The 15105-nt window shown below is 34.1% G+C and overlaps 1 protein-coding gene across 4 annotated transcripts in view; it reads left to right on the plus strand.

Moving 5' to 3' along the window:
• The window catches only part of LOC136033658 (sodium/glucose cotransporter 1-like), a 120194-nt gene that overhangs the window by 22487 nt on the left and 82602 nt on the right, over positions 1-15105 (plus strand). For 3 of the 4 annotated variants that reach the window (XM_065714486.1, XM_065714483.1, XM_065714484.1), the window contains exons 3-4: positions 8188-8259; positions 13331-13435. In XM_065714486.1, coding sequence (XP_065570558.1) covers positions 8188-8259; positions 13331-13435 — 177 coding nt within the window. Of the gene's footprint in view, positions 1-3034; positions 3057-8187; positions 8260-13330; positions 13436-15105 lie in introns of those variants that run through there. The other variant, XM_065714485.1, reaches the window with a different exon arrangement.

Below are 15105 nucleotides of genomic sequence, written 5' to 3' on the forward strand. Positions count from 1 at the left end.
CCTTATTTCAAAATAAAAGAGTATTTTTGCCGACCTATATTTACTTTTTTCAACTTGTTTATCAAGAAGTTATTAAGGCTAATGACTCTTTTCCAAAGATTATATCCGAAAATATAAATTATAATCAATCAAATTGATAAATTATAATAATAATTAATAAAACAGAAACAAAAATGCCCAAAAGACCCAAAAATACCTGCTTTCTATCACTAAGTCTACATCTTGGAGCACTCCTTGTTTTGTTACGGTTGGCATATCCTTCCAGACCATTCCTTTTCCAATTATGATGGCATTATTCTCGCCACAAAAAGCACACTTCCCCAAACTTGGAGTGTGTCCCCTAAATAATGACGAAGACCACACTGCCTTTCCATAATAGAAATACAGAAGAGAGAATAATGAGACTTTTTTTTCCCAAGACAGTGAACGAACAAAACCTATTTGAATATGTTGGCCTTATATCTAAGAGCCGTCTTCAGCAAAGAAAATAACAAACAATAAGTACTTACATTAAAAGTTCTCGGTTAAAAATCGAGTTTTTAAAATAGCCAATGCATCATCACTTTCTAACGAAAAGTTCAGCCAGGACTGTGTGATAAAAGCTAACATTTTACAAGCTAAAAAGGTTCATTCATTTCACTTACTGTATTTATTAAAAATTGGAATAATTTCTTATTGCGATATTTGCCTTCTCTGCAGCTAATCTTGTATTTCTGTTGGGATTGGGCTTGTTTTTATTCGTTCCTATTTTTGTCTTATTTTGAATTAGGTTATTTTCTATAATTAATTTTTTGTACATAGGGTTGAGTGTGTATTCACACAAGTCTCTATTTAGGGATGTATTATTATTTAGGTTTCGTTTGATTTCGATTGCCTCGCGGACAGTTTGTTTGATTCCCAGCTCATTGCTAATTAGAATTGTTTCGTCAAAAAGAACATAATGGTTTATGATATAGAACATAATGGTTTATGATATAGAACATAATGGTTTATGATATAGAACATAATGGTTTATGATATAGAACATAATGGTTTATGATATAGAACATAATGGTTTATATTAAATAGAACATCCATTGTGTTCCATTTGACGAAACAATTCTAATTAGCAATGACCTGGGAATCAAACAAATTGTCCGCGAGGCAATCGAAATCAAACGAAACCTAAATAATAATACATCCCTGGATAAATTAGCTGCAGAAAAGGCAAATATCAAACAGTTCGTGGTAACGAACTGTAGTAAGGAACCCGGCTCAATAGTAACCGAAACTCTAAAAAACGGAATTTTGATGCTAAAATATACATCAAAAGAATCGGATTTTCACGCTGATTTTAAATATACAAGTTTCATCAAATTTAGTCTTTTTCATCAAAAGTTACGAGCCTGAGAAAATTTGCTGTATTTTGGAAAATAGGGGGAAACACTCCGTAAAAGTCATAGAATCTTGACGAAAATCATGCCATCGCATTCGGCGTATCAGAGAACCCTATAGAAAAAATTTCAAGCTCCTATCTATAAAAACGTGGGATTTCGTATTTTTTGCCAGAAGACAAATCACGGGTGCGTGTTTATTTGTTTTTTTTTCTTTTCCCCAGGGGTCATCGTATCGACCCAGTTGTCCTAGAATGTCGCAAGAGGCTCATTTTAACGGAAATGAAAAGTTCTAGTGCCCTTTTTAAGTGACCAAAAAATTGGAGGACACCTAGGCCCCCTCCCACGCTCATTTTTTCTCCAAAGTCAATGGATAAAAATTTTGAGACAGCCATTTTGTTCCGCATAGTCAAAAACCATAATAGTCTTTGGGAATGACCTACTCCCCCACAGTCCCTGGGGGAGGGGCTGTAAGTTACAAACTTTGACCAGTGTTTACATATAATAATCGTTATTGGGAAGTATAGAGACGTTTTCAGGGGGATGTTTTTGGTTTTAGAGGTGGGGCTGAGGGGAGGGGGCTATCTGGGAGGATCTTTCCTTGGAGAAATATGTTATGGGGGAAAAGAAATTCAATGGAAAGGGCGCAGGATTTTCTAAAACTACTATAAAAAAACAATGAAAAAATAAACATGAAAAAGTTTTTTCAATTAAGGAGAAAGTAAGGAGTAGCATTGAAGCTTAAAACGAACAGAGATTATTACGCATATGAGGGGCTCTAAATATACTTTAGCATAAATAGCGAGGTATTTAGGAGGAGATAAATACCTCGCTTTTTATGCTAAAGTATTTTTAGTAATTTCAACTATTTACTCTACGGCCTGTCTGATTCAGGGGTCATTCTTAAAGAATTGAGACAAAACTTACGATTTAGTGTAAAGAGCGAGGCATTAACGAGGGTACAAACCCCCTTATATACATAATAAAAACACAAGAATATAAAAGTTTGTTACGTAAGTTAATTCTTAAGTTACGTATATTTTTTACTAATAGAAACGTTAGTTAAAAATTAAAAGTTATAGTTGCTTTTTTATGTAACCAGAAAATCGGAGGGCAACTAGGTTTCCTAACCCACCCCTTATTTCTCAAAATCGTTTGATCAAAACTAAGAGAAAGCCATTTAGCCAAAAAAGGAATTAATATGCAAATTTCATTTTAATAATCTGTTAATCTGATTCAATACAAAAAATTCAATAAGATTGGACAAGTCCTATGGTGGAGAGCCAAAATCAAACATGCATTAATTCAAAAACGTTCAGATATTAAATATAAAAAAACTAGTTTTTTAAACTGTAAGTAAGGAGCGACATTAAAACTTAAAACTAACAGAAATTACTCCGTATATGAAATGGGTTGTCCCCTCCTCAACGCCTCGCTCTTTACTCTAAAGCTTTTAATTGTTTTAAAAAGAAGAATTGTGGCAAAGAGTCAAACGTTTTTTTTTTATTTAATCGCAATAAGAAATTATTCAAATTTTTAATAAATAAAGTTAGTGAAATGAATGAACCGTTTAAGCTTGTAAAATGATAGCTTTTATCACACAGTCTTGGCTGAACTTTTCGTTAGGAAGTGATGATGCCTTGGCTATTTTAAAAACTGGATTTTTAACCGAGAACTTTTATTGTAAGTGCATTATTGTTTGTTATTTTCTTTGCTGAAGACGGTCCTCAGATATAGAGCCGAAATATTCAAATAGGTTTTGTTCGTTCACTGTCTTGGGAAAAAATCCTCATTATTCTCTCTTCTGTATTTCTAAGTGTGTCCACTGGTGTGTACAGTTTTTGGAAGTGTATAACCCCTTGAATGGAGTTTTTTTTCGGTATTTATCCTAACTTTAAGGAGTTTCTTGGCTAGTGTCCACCCCTTCTCAAGGTAAAATTATATTATGTTTCTGAAAGTAAAGCGTCTAAAGCTGTGACCATGAAATTGAAAAAAAGGGATATTTTAGACAGATATTTCTACATTCAGTTTATTATTTTTACGAACCATAAAATCAGTTTTCACTTTATCCTTTCTCTTATTAAATAAAAAACAAGTTTTTTTTCGCTGAAAGTAAGGGGCGACATAAAAACTTAAAACGAACAGAAATTACTTCGTATATGAAAGGGGCTGCTTCCTCATCAACGCCCCGCTCTTTACGCTAAAGTTTGACTCTTTCTCTCAACTCTTCTTTTTAAAACAGTAAAAAACTTTAGCCCCTTTCATATACGAAGCAATTTCTGTTCGTTTTAAGTTTTAATGTCGTTCCTTACTTTCAGTTGAAAAGACTTGTTTTTTTTTTATTTAATTTCTGAACGTTTTTGAATCGATGCATGTTTTGATTTTGGCTCTCCGTAGAGGAATAATTAAAATGAAATTTGCATATTTTTTTTGCTAAATGGCTTTCTCATAATTTTGATCGAATGATTTTTAAAAATAAAGAGCGGGGGAAGAAGCCTAGTTGCCCTGCGATTTTTCGCTTAATTAAAAAGGCAACTGGAACCTTTAATTTTTTATGAATCTTTTTATTAGTAAAAGATATACGCAAGTTATAAATTAGCTTACGTAAAGAACCTTTGTATTCTCATGTTTTTATTACATATATGAGGGGTTTGCCCCCTCGTCAGTACTTCTCTCTTTATACTAAATCTTAAATTTTGTCCCAATTCATTAAGAATGACCCCTGAATCACAAAGGCCATAGAATAAATAGTTGACATTACTAAAAATACTTTAGCGTAAAGAGCGAGGTATTAGGAGGAGGTGAGCCCCTCACATGGGTAATAATTTCTGTTCGTTTTTAGTTTTAATGCTGCTCCTTGCTTCCAGCTGAAAAAAAAGCTTTTCATATTTATTTTTTCATTGTTTTTTTTTTAAATAATGCTAGTAAATCTTGCGCTCCCTTCATGGAAATTTTCTCGATGGAAAATTTCAACAAATTCCTCGATGGAAAGTTCCCCCAGCATATCGTCCTTTTCTCAACCCCTCCCCCAACCAAAAAATCGTCCTGAAAACGCCTGTGCACTTCCCAATAACCATTGCTATGTAGGCAAGGGTCAAAGTTTGTAACTTGTAACCCCTCCGACGGGGACTATGGGGTAGTAAGTCGTTCTTAATAAAATGGCTATCTCAGAATTTTGATCCGTTGACTTTGAGAAAATAATTAGCGTGAGAGGGGGCCTATGTGACCTCCCATTTTTTCGGTCACTTAATAAGGGCACTAGAACTTTTCATTTCCGTTAGAATGAGCCCTCTTGCAACATTCTAGGACAACTGGGTCGATACGATCACCCCGGGGTTAAAAAAGCAAACAAATGAACACGCATCCGTGATCTGCCTACTGGCAAAAAATACAAAATTCCACATTTTTGTAGATAGGAGCTTGAAACTTCAACACTAGGGTTCTATGACTTTTAGGGAGTGTTTCCCCCTATTTTCTAAAATAGCACAAATTGTCTCAGGCTCGTAACTTTTGATGGGTAAGACTAAACTTGATGATACTTATATATTTAGAATCAGCATTAAAATGCGATTCTTTTGATGTAGCTATCGGTATCAAAATTCGATTTTTAGAGTTTTGGTTACTATTGAGCCGGGTTGCTCCTTACTACAGTTCGTTACCACGAACTGTTTGATAGCCATTTTTCCATGTGAACAGGCAATTTTATTTTGCCCTCTGTTTATTTACATGCCCCTTTATTTTGACCGTTTGTCGTGTTTTATTCATTTTTTTATTTCTTTCTCTTTGTCGGCAGAGTTTAGTTTAGCCTTTATTTATTTATTATTGTTCCGAATCTGATAGGATATTCAAACTGGAAAACTTCTATCATAGGCCTCGAATGGTCGAACTGCAATTTCAGTCATAAAAAAAACACAAGGAGCAAAAATCATAAAAAACAAGAAAACTAAAAAACTTCAAAAAAATGTCAAAACAATACTCTCAGAATGAAAAATCAATCGTTTGTCAAAGTAATTAAACTGCGTAGTGTCAAAACAGGCTAAAAAGACGAAACTGATAAAATTTAAAAAGAATTAAATCGAAAATTCTCGGAAAGGAGGGATGTTTCGTGGGGCAGATTCGTGGAATACACTGTTCAGTGTTGGGTGGGTAGTTGTAAGACTGGGGGTTTAACTCAACATGACCCAGTGGAGGAGGGGGTCACGGCTAAATATGTATCGTGCATAATATATGGTCATCCAGTAGACCCAACTTTCTTGGAATCGCATGGGAGGGAGTCTTATCGAATTTATTTGCATCAACCTAATTACTAGACGGGCTGGCAAAGATAATTCTGCAGAACCTGGTAAACCTTTGCTACGGGATCGATCGGGTTGCCACCCGGTGAAAAAATCACTAGATTTAAGTGATACTTTGGTTGATTTAATCATTTTCTTCGATAATGCAGTGATCTATGTAATGAGTTGGCAAAGTTTTTTTTTTTTGGCAATGCGAAAAATTACTAGAAATAGTGATAAATCACTAGGGGTGGCAACCCTGGGACCAATTGTCTGTGCTTGACTGTGTGCCTATAACTGAAAGGTTTCATTTTTTAAATAAGTATTTGGTCATTGTAACAAGATAAGCCTGTTTGATCCCAATTTAACCTGGTTAGGATTAGTTGCTATGAATTTTTTTACGTCTGCAGAACTGTGCACAAGCGTTTCCCATTGGGTAAAGTTTTCTACAAAATATCTAGTCTCAGTTATGCTCAAAGTGTATCTTAAAGATTACACAGTTCAGACTGTAAAGGAAAGTCAACCGTTGAATGTATTGATACTAAATTAAATATTTGAAACTAGAGACATTCAGTGGCCTCGAAAGAATTATTTTAAAAACTATTATTTGAGTGAATTTCTACCCTTAGTCGACTTTTTAAGTTTTTATAAAAAAAATCCACACATTTTGGCAACCGTTTACATTTTTCCCTTTGCTTTACATTTCCAGAATATAGCAAAGAAATCACAATATTTTGATAACCCTCTACATTTTCCCTCTCTTTCCCTTCTATTCTCCTTTGCTTTATTTTTTCGGCTTTTAGCAAAACAATTCCAACATTCTGATGGCCGCGGACAGTTGTGCTTCTCTTTTTCTTCTATTCACGTTTGCTTTGCTTTTTCAGCTCTTCGCATAAGAATCCCAACATTCTGATGGCTGTTTACAGCTTTTCTTCTCTTTTCCTTTTGTTGTCCTTTGCTTTACTTTCTTAGTTTTTAGCAAAAGAATTCCAACATTTTGATAACCATTTACAGTTTTTCTTTTCTTTTCCTACTATTATCGTTTGCTGTATTTTTTCAGTTTTTAGCAAATAAATCGCAATGTTTTGATAACCTTTACAGCTTTCCTTCTCTTTGCCTTCTATTTTCATTTGCTTCACTTTTTAGTCTTTAGTAAAAGAATTCGAACATTTTGATGGCCGTTCACAGTTTCCTTCTCTTTTTCTTCTATTCTCATTTGCTTTACTTTTCAGTTTCTAGCAAAAGAACCCCAAAGTTTTGACTACTGTTTTCAGTTTTCCTTCTATTCTCCTTTTCTTTACTTTTCAGTGTTAATCAAAAGATTCTCAAAGTTTTGATAACCGTTTTCAGTTTTGCCTCTCTTTCCCTTATATTCTCCTTTGCTTTACTTTTTCAGTTTTTTTAGCCAAAGAATCCAAATGTTTTCATAACCGTTTACTGTTATTTTTTTTCTCCTTCTATTCTTCTTTGCTTTACTTTTTCATCTTTTAGCAAAATAATTCCAAAATTTGGTTTACAGTTTTTCCTCTCTTTTCCTTCTATTTTCCTTTGCTTTACTTTTTCAGCTTATAGCAAAAGAATTCCAACATTTTTTTTTACATTTTTCCTGTTCTTTTCCTTCTAATCTCCTTTGCTTTACTTTTTCAGTTTTTAGATAAAGAATCCCGATGTATTGATAACCGTTTACAGTTTAATTTCTCTTTTCCTTCTATTTTTCTTTGATTTACTTTTTCAGTTTTCTGCAAAAAAATCCCAACCTTTTGATAACCGTTTACAGTTTTCTCTTCCTTTTCCTTCTCTTCTCCTTTGCTTTGCTTTTTTCAGTTTTTAGCAAAAGAATCCCAACGTTTTCATAACCGTTTACAGTTTTCCTTCTATTTTCCTTCCAAATTCCTTTGATTTACTTTTTCAACTTTTAGCAAAAGAATTCCAACATTTTGTGTACAATTTTCCTTTTCATTTCCTTCTATTCTCCTTCGCTTTACTTTTTTCAGTTTTTATCAAAAGAATCCCAACATTTCGATAACCATTTACAGTTTTCCTGTTCTTTTCCTTCTGCTCTCCTTTGCTTTACTTTTTCAGCTTTTAACAAAAGAATTCCAACATTCTGTATACAGTTTTCTTGTTCTTTTCCTTTTATTCTCCTTTATCTTACTTTTTCAATTTTTAGCAAAAGAATCCCAACGTTTTGACAACCATTTACAGTTTCCTTCACTTTTCCTTCTATTCTTCTTTGTTTTACTTTTTCAATTTATAGCAAAGAAATCGCATTTGTGTTAGAGAAAGCATTTTTCCTTCTATTTTCCTTCTGGGGAGAGGGGTAATTGAAAATCTTTAGTGAGTGTCCAACTACTTCCTTAGACGTTTCGTTTTTATGATTTACAGTACTCAAACTGGGTATGGATAAGTATATCTCTGAAATTAATTAATTAAACATTAATTAATTAAACAAATTAATTGTTGGAGCAGCTGTTGGATGAGCTTTCAACTTTTTTTTCAGCTTTCAAATTTTTGTATCTTAATTTTACGTTTCCTTTCAGGCCTCATGGCGATCAAAAACTGATAATATAAGTGGATACTTTTTGGCATCTAGAAATATGCATTGGATTTTGGTAAAGTATTCTTACGTTATATTTGTCATACAGGCACAGACAAACGAATATACAGACAGGCGGTCGTTTATCTTGGGCAATAAAAGTGATTTCCCCTTCTACTCAAGATAGGGGACTCTAATTCTCCTAAATAGGTTTTTGTCCATGGTAGTTCTAATGGTATAGTTTTACTTCGATCCGACATAATTTATGTAACGCTTCAGGCTAATTTTTGAAATTTTTAATAATATTTTTCTAATTTTTGATATTCCCATAAATTTGTTTTCCCAAAATTTTACCAATTATAATCACTTGCATAATAATCACCATTCTTGGATTAGCTTTTAAGTACAATTCTTCCTCATTTGAAAGTTTATTCAACGTCTTTTTAAAGTTTCGGTTAGTATGGGTGAGAGTTCATTTTTTAGTAAGTGGCCTCTTGCCATGTTTTGCCAAGGAACCGAGTAAATAAACCGAAAGATAATATTTTCATATGGCTTTAGAATTATTCAAAACCAGTGTTATCCCCAAAGACATAATTATTGTATCTTTTTACTATACTGAGCGAAATGGCTATCTCAAAATCTTTATTCGACAAACTTGGGGAAAAGGGGGCGCGAGAGGGGGGTTAGTTCTTCTATGATCTTTTTGGTCGCTTAAAAAGGAAACTATTACTTCTAATTTCTGTTTGAATGAGTCTTTTCCTGGTATTCTAGGACCGTAGGATGGATACGATCACCCCCGGAAAAAAGGCAACAAAAAAAAAAACAAAAACAAAAAACAACAACAATAACAAAAAAGAAGAAAAAAAAACTATGATCTTTCTCATGACAAAGAAACAAAATTCCACATTTTTGCAGATGGGACCTGAAACCTCTATGGTAGGGCTCTGTGATACGCTAAAACTGATTATTTGATTTTCAGTCAGATTCTTCGACTTTTTGGGGGTGTTTATCCCCTTTTTCTCCAGCTAATTTTCTCAGGCCCGTTGCTTTTGATCGGTAACACTTAATTAAATAGATCTTGTATGTTTGAAATCCCAATAAAATCCTATTCTTTTTCTGTAACTGTTGACATTAAAAAAATTTTGTATAGTTTCGGTTACTATTGAGTAGAGTCGCTCCTTACTCTTCGTTGCCACGAACTGTTTTGATTGCCTGAGAATCTTAGCTAATTTTCATTACGCTATTCATCAAATGGGTCTTTTGCATGGCCAAAGTAAGATACTGAGTTTCATTTGTTGGTTTAATGGTATTAAAGTACCAAAGATGCTAAAATGGAAAACTGACTTTGAAATTGAAAATTTGAAAGTTACACTATCTATATACACAATTGTTCTATATGTCTTAAACATTAGGAAAACCTGGGAACTCAATTTTAATTCAAAAGATGCTTGATGCTGGATTATATTTATAATAGGTATATATAAATAGGTATATTGATATAGGCTATTTATAATAGGTATATATAATAGGTATATAATAGGTATATAATAGGTATAATAGTATATATAGATATAGTCTATCTATATATACTTACCGGGCGCCTTTCTGCCGGGGCACAAAAAACGTAAAAGGAAAAACACTAAAAGTGATTATTTAAGAAAGTCATCACTACGTCTCATACCTACCAAGACGAACTTTCCGATTTTATTTGTATCTACGTAACCCCTAAGTAACCCCTATTTTACAAAATTTCCAAAATCCAATCTCTTTCCTCGACCCTCCTATCACATATTTCCAGGCGTAATTCCCTCAACTCCTTGCACCTCCCTAAAAAATGATGCAAAAAATCATCCATCTTTCCACACGTAGGACAACTGTAAGGACTTAGACAAAAATGGGGGTATTTTTCTGTCACTGATCTTCTTGAAATGGAAAAAACTTAAAACTCTAAAATATAGAATATGTCGATGTCGACGTTTCTGTTTCATCAATATTCAGGATCAAAATTTTTCCAGATATTTTAATAAACATGTTCGTTCAGTATTAGTAAGTGGTCTGAGAAGTCCCTTCGTTGTCAAACACCTTTGGTCCTCAGTTTTATCGATTATGAGCAAGCTTTCGATTCTGTTGATAGAAGAGCGTTAACAAAGGTCTTATCGTTATATGGTATACCTGAAAAATACATTAAAGTGGTTTGTGCTATGTACGAGAATAATATTGCTGTGGTTAAGGTAGGAAATGAGGTTAGCAACTAGTTTTGTATTAAATCAGGAGTTAAGCAGGGTTGCGCTCTATCCCCCTTTATATGGATTATTTTGATGGACTTCGTCTTAAGGAGCACAGTAAAGGCAATTGGAGACCACGGAATCAAGTGGGGAGGAAACTCTCCTGGACTTAGATTATGCTGATGATTTAAGCATATTAGATGAAAGTGTGAGCAAAAAGAATGAATTTTTAGAGGTTTTGCGAGTTCAGGGTGCTAAAATAGGCTTGAAAATTAATGTTAAGAAGACCAAGTCACTAAGGCTAGGAATAAGTGAAGATGAACAAGTGACATTAGGCAACGAAAAGATTGATCAGGTTGGGAGCTTCAGTTACCTTGGTAGTATTATTAGTAAAGATGGCGGGAGCAGTGAAGATGTTAAAAGTAGAATAGCTAAGGCTCAGGGTGTTTTTTCACAGTTAAAAAAAAGTTTAGAAGAATAGAAAGATAAGTCTGCAAACCAAGATTAGAATATTGGAAGCTACAGTGATGACAGTGGTCAAATATGGCTCTGAAGCATGGGCGCTCCGAAAAGCAGATGAAAATTTACTAGATGTTTTCCAGAGAAATTGCCTACGGATTGTTCTAGGTACCCGGCTGACTGACCGTATTTCAAACAGTAGGTTGTACGAAAAATGTGGTTCAATCCCGCTTTCTAGGGTTATAATGAAAGAAAGATTGAGATGGCTAGGCCACGTTCTACGGATGAAGGATGACAGATTACCGAAGATTGTCCTTTTTGGCCAACCGTCTGTGGCTACACGAAAGCAGGTCGTCCTTGTCTGGGTTGGGAGGATGTAATAAATAAAGATTTAAAGGAAATGGGAACTTCCTCGGAGGGTGTAAAGAGGGAGGCTTTAAATAGATTAGGTTGGAGGAGGAGCGTGCGTAGCTGTGTTGGCCTCAGGCGGCTTGGTGCTGCAGTGAGTTAGTAGTAGTAGTAGTAGTAGTCTGAGAAGTCACCCTCTTAGTGGTCCAGTGATCGCAAACGTCCGTAAATAAAAAATAATACTAGAACAATTCTCATTTTTCCTATGTAATTTATTCATAGTCAGAATTCAGAAAATAAAGTTGACCTTTCCAATGTCCTTTTTACAGGCTATGCGTAGTCAGTTTCCTCTATTGTTTTTGTCCGCTGTTTATTTTCTTTGTTTATTTCATATTTTCTTTGTTTATGTTCATTGGTTTATTTGTTTATTTCTTTGTTTATAAACAAGTTAGTTTAATTTGTTTATTTTACTTATTTTTTCGTTTATATTCCTCTATTCATTTTGTTTCCTTCTCTATGTTTATTTGTTCTCTTTTGTTACCAAAAAGTGTTCTAGGATCTTTAATTTAATTACACTATTCCATCAGATAAGTAAGATGTAAGTGACGTTTCCCAAAGTGAGTAGGATCCTCTCCCACATGTCAATATTGATCAAACCTTTATTCGATTCAGTTTTTTTTTTATCTTTATACAAAAAATTTTCCTCTTTTTTAATAAGAAAATTTGAATCTTTTTTCAATCCAGTGGCTTTCAATTCTTACAAAGTTGCTAGAAATTTAAATTTCCAATTGAATCAGAAATTTATCTTTCCAAGTTCCTATCACTGTCCCATGTGTACGAAGTGGGTGAAGAACGATACATGGATGCCACATTTCCCTTTACCGAGTCCCTCCATAAGACAAAGGGGGCACTTGGTTGATACAATAAGCCCTGATCTATTTTCCATGCAGTTAGGGCTTCAGAGTCCAACCGACGAGATAAAGTGACATTTCCAAAACGTATATTGTGTAAATTGTAATCTGTTATCCTTTTAATTTGTGCTAAATATATTGATATGTTTCGTACGAGACATTTTTCATTTATTAAGCTTTCATTACTGTGTACCTATAACAATTGCCTAGAGTCATTATTATTTTATAAGCAATTAATTTTCTTAAATTGTATGCCGATACGAAGAAATTAGGGGAAAATTTTTATGAAGGAAGTCTCGTAACTAAAATGTAAATAAAAACAAAAGCAAACTAATTGATAAGAGCTGTACAAAATAAGTCTGATTTTGGTATCTTGTAATTCTTAAAAATAAATGCAACCAATTGCAAATGTTTTTTTTAACGGAAGACTGTTGGAAATGAAACTGCAATTTTATCCCAGAGCATAAAAGAACAATTATGATGATTATGCTGAAAACAGAGACAGCCATTGAAAGAGAGTCACAAAGGGTTTGCGCGTGTGCAACACTAATTTGTTCTTTCGCTGTTAATAGACATGCATGTTTAGTGATGTTGTTGTTTCAATCACGGGCCCTCTTAGGGTTCCAGAAATTTAGCCTTAATAACCGTCATAAAATGAGGTCCACTGTTTTATCTAAAACTACATTTTTATGCATCATTTTGAAATCGGGAATCGAAACTCGCTCAGGGAAAGCTGAGGAGTTCGCTTATTTGAGGGGATTTTCCTCGTTGGAATTTTCCAGGGAGTAATTTTCTTGAATTTGATTTATTTTAATATAGCGGCATACGCAACGGGTAAGCTAGTAGGTAATATTATAACAATCTGTCAAGCTATAGAATGCAGAATTAAAAAGAAAAAAATGATCGAACAGAAGTTATCACAAGTATGATTAGAGTCAAGTCTCCTTTAAAACCATTTTTGAGGCTAAAGTACCACCAGTGCTTTGATAAAACAAGTTTAATAAAAATAAAACAAAATACTAATTAAGTTTTGATGAAAACGCAAATTCTCACGTAAAACAATGTGGCATTTAATTTAGTCAGCACCTGAGGGCTCAATATTTTATCTAGAAATGAACAAGAAATGAATTTACATGTATTGTGGGCTATTAAGAAATATGCATATTTTTGTTGCCTAAGTCTTCGGTATTATTCTTAATTATAGGTTGGGGCATCTCTATTTGCCAGCAATATAGGAAGTGGCCATTTCGTCGGTGTTGCCGGATCAGCAGCAGCGGCTGGTATTGGCATAGGAGCTTATGAACTCAGTGTAAGTTATCTTGTCCTTACATACTAGTCATATCTAACAATATGCGGTACTTCCGCACTGTATGGTACACGCTTGAGAAGTGAGGTTTGGTATATGCTAATGAAAAAAAAACAGTATATGATGAAAAATACATTACTTTAGTAGCAAAATTATGAAAACTACAACAAAAAATTATGGTAGGGGGGCGGTACAGAGCGCATTATATTAAATACCAAATTGTCTTAACCTAACCTAACCAAATACCAACTAAATATTTAATTTAAATATAGCAACAATTTAGTTTTCCAGCGAGTCAAAGCTAATTGTCTTGTATAAGGACAGTGAAAAGCTATTTCGCGATCCAAATTCTCGAGTGTGTACTTTGTAATATGGAAGTACCAAATATGCTTTAAATTTGTGAGATGAGCGTTAATTTGTCATTCATTAAGTCCTGTTGTGGCGCAGTGGGTCCGATCCTAGCTTGGTAATACGGAACCCTGATTAGGAACTGATTTGTGTCAAAGCAATGCAAGGCCGACACAAAGACCTTAATAGTCAAGAAGCGTCGTTGATCCAATACATGCATACATGTCATTCATTAAAGAGCTTTTTAGCATATCTATATTTATTTCTCCTTTAATTTTCGCTTGGAATCCTTTTAGCTTTGCAAATTGTTGGAGTGACTTTGGATTGACGACCCTATTCATCTTTTATCTCTTTGCAGCAAATTATCGCAATAAGAAGTGATATAACAGCCCTTCAAGCCTCTTAAGGTCTAGAGTGCCATCTGTCCTTTATTGAAGTCTATATTTATTTCGAACAATTAAAAAATTGCTATTCAAGTTCACAGGCAACAATAAAAAGCTTATTTTACGAAAATAACTTTCTTTGCGAAGAACACATTTGTAACTTTCAAATTAATTTGCTGTTTGAAAAAATCATCTGTTTTGCCACCATTTTCCCGAAACTATTGAAACCTGGTGCCTAAACACAGCTATTAAAACATAAATTTGCCATTTTAAAATAAATTACTCCAGATCGCTCAAGCAATCTTTCAAATCGGTAAATCATCGGTAATATCATAGGCTCTTTGACCGCGCTGTACCCTCTTTAAATCTCGGTTCCAACAATTTTTTCTAATTTCTTCAAGACGTAGGTGTTAATTACGTCGTAGGGAATATTTTCTAAGAGACACAGTTGTTAATTATGTCATATTTTCTTTTTAAAAGACACACAAGCGCCAAGACGTCCTTTACTCCAGGAATACCGTGGCTGTTGCTTCATAGAGAGTCTTTTAAAAACCTTCAGGGGCCTTCTAGATCCCCAGGGTTTCTTTGAATGTTCTTTGAAAACCTAAAGGGGCTTCGTTACCCCAGGATTTCTTTGAATGCTCTTTAAAAAACATTCCTTCCGCCCACTAAATCAAGATTTCCTTTGAAAAACCACCAGGGTGCCCCTCCCACCCAATCAAGGACATGATCCTTGCATCATCCCATTATACCGGCCATTTTATACAAGCAAATTTGCGGCCATTTTCTTTGACCACAACCGTTAAAGAACCGTGTGAGAAATTGATTTTATAGAACAAAGAATCCCCGTTATTTCCTGGAAAAAATATGCTACTATTCTAACTGAGGACCAATTGATTCCATTGTCTCCGGGGGGATATATAAATTGGTTAATAGAACGGA

This window comes from Artemia franciscana, chromosome 12 (assembly GCF_032884065.1).
Source record: "Artemia franciscana chromosome 12, ASM3288406v1, whole genome shotgun sequence".
NCBI lineage: Eukaryota > Metazoa > Arthropoda > Branchiopoda > Anostraca > Artemiidae > Artemia > Artemia franciscana.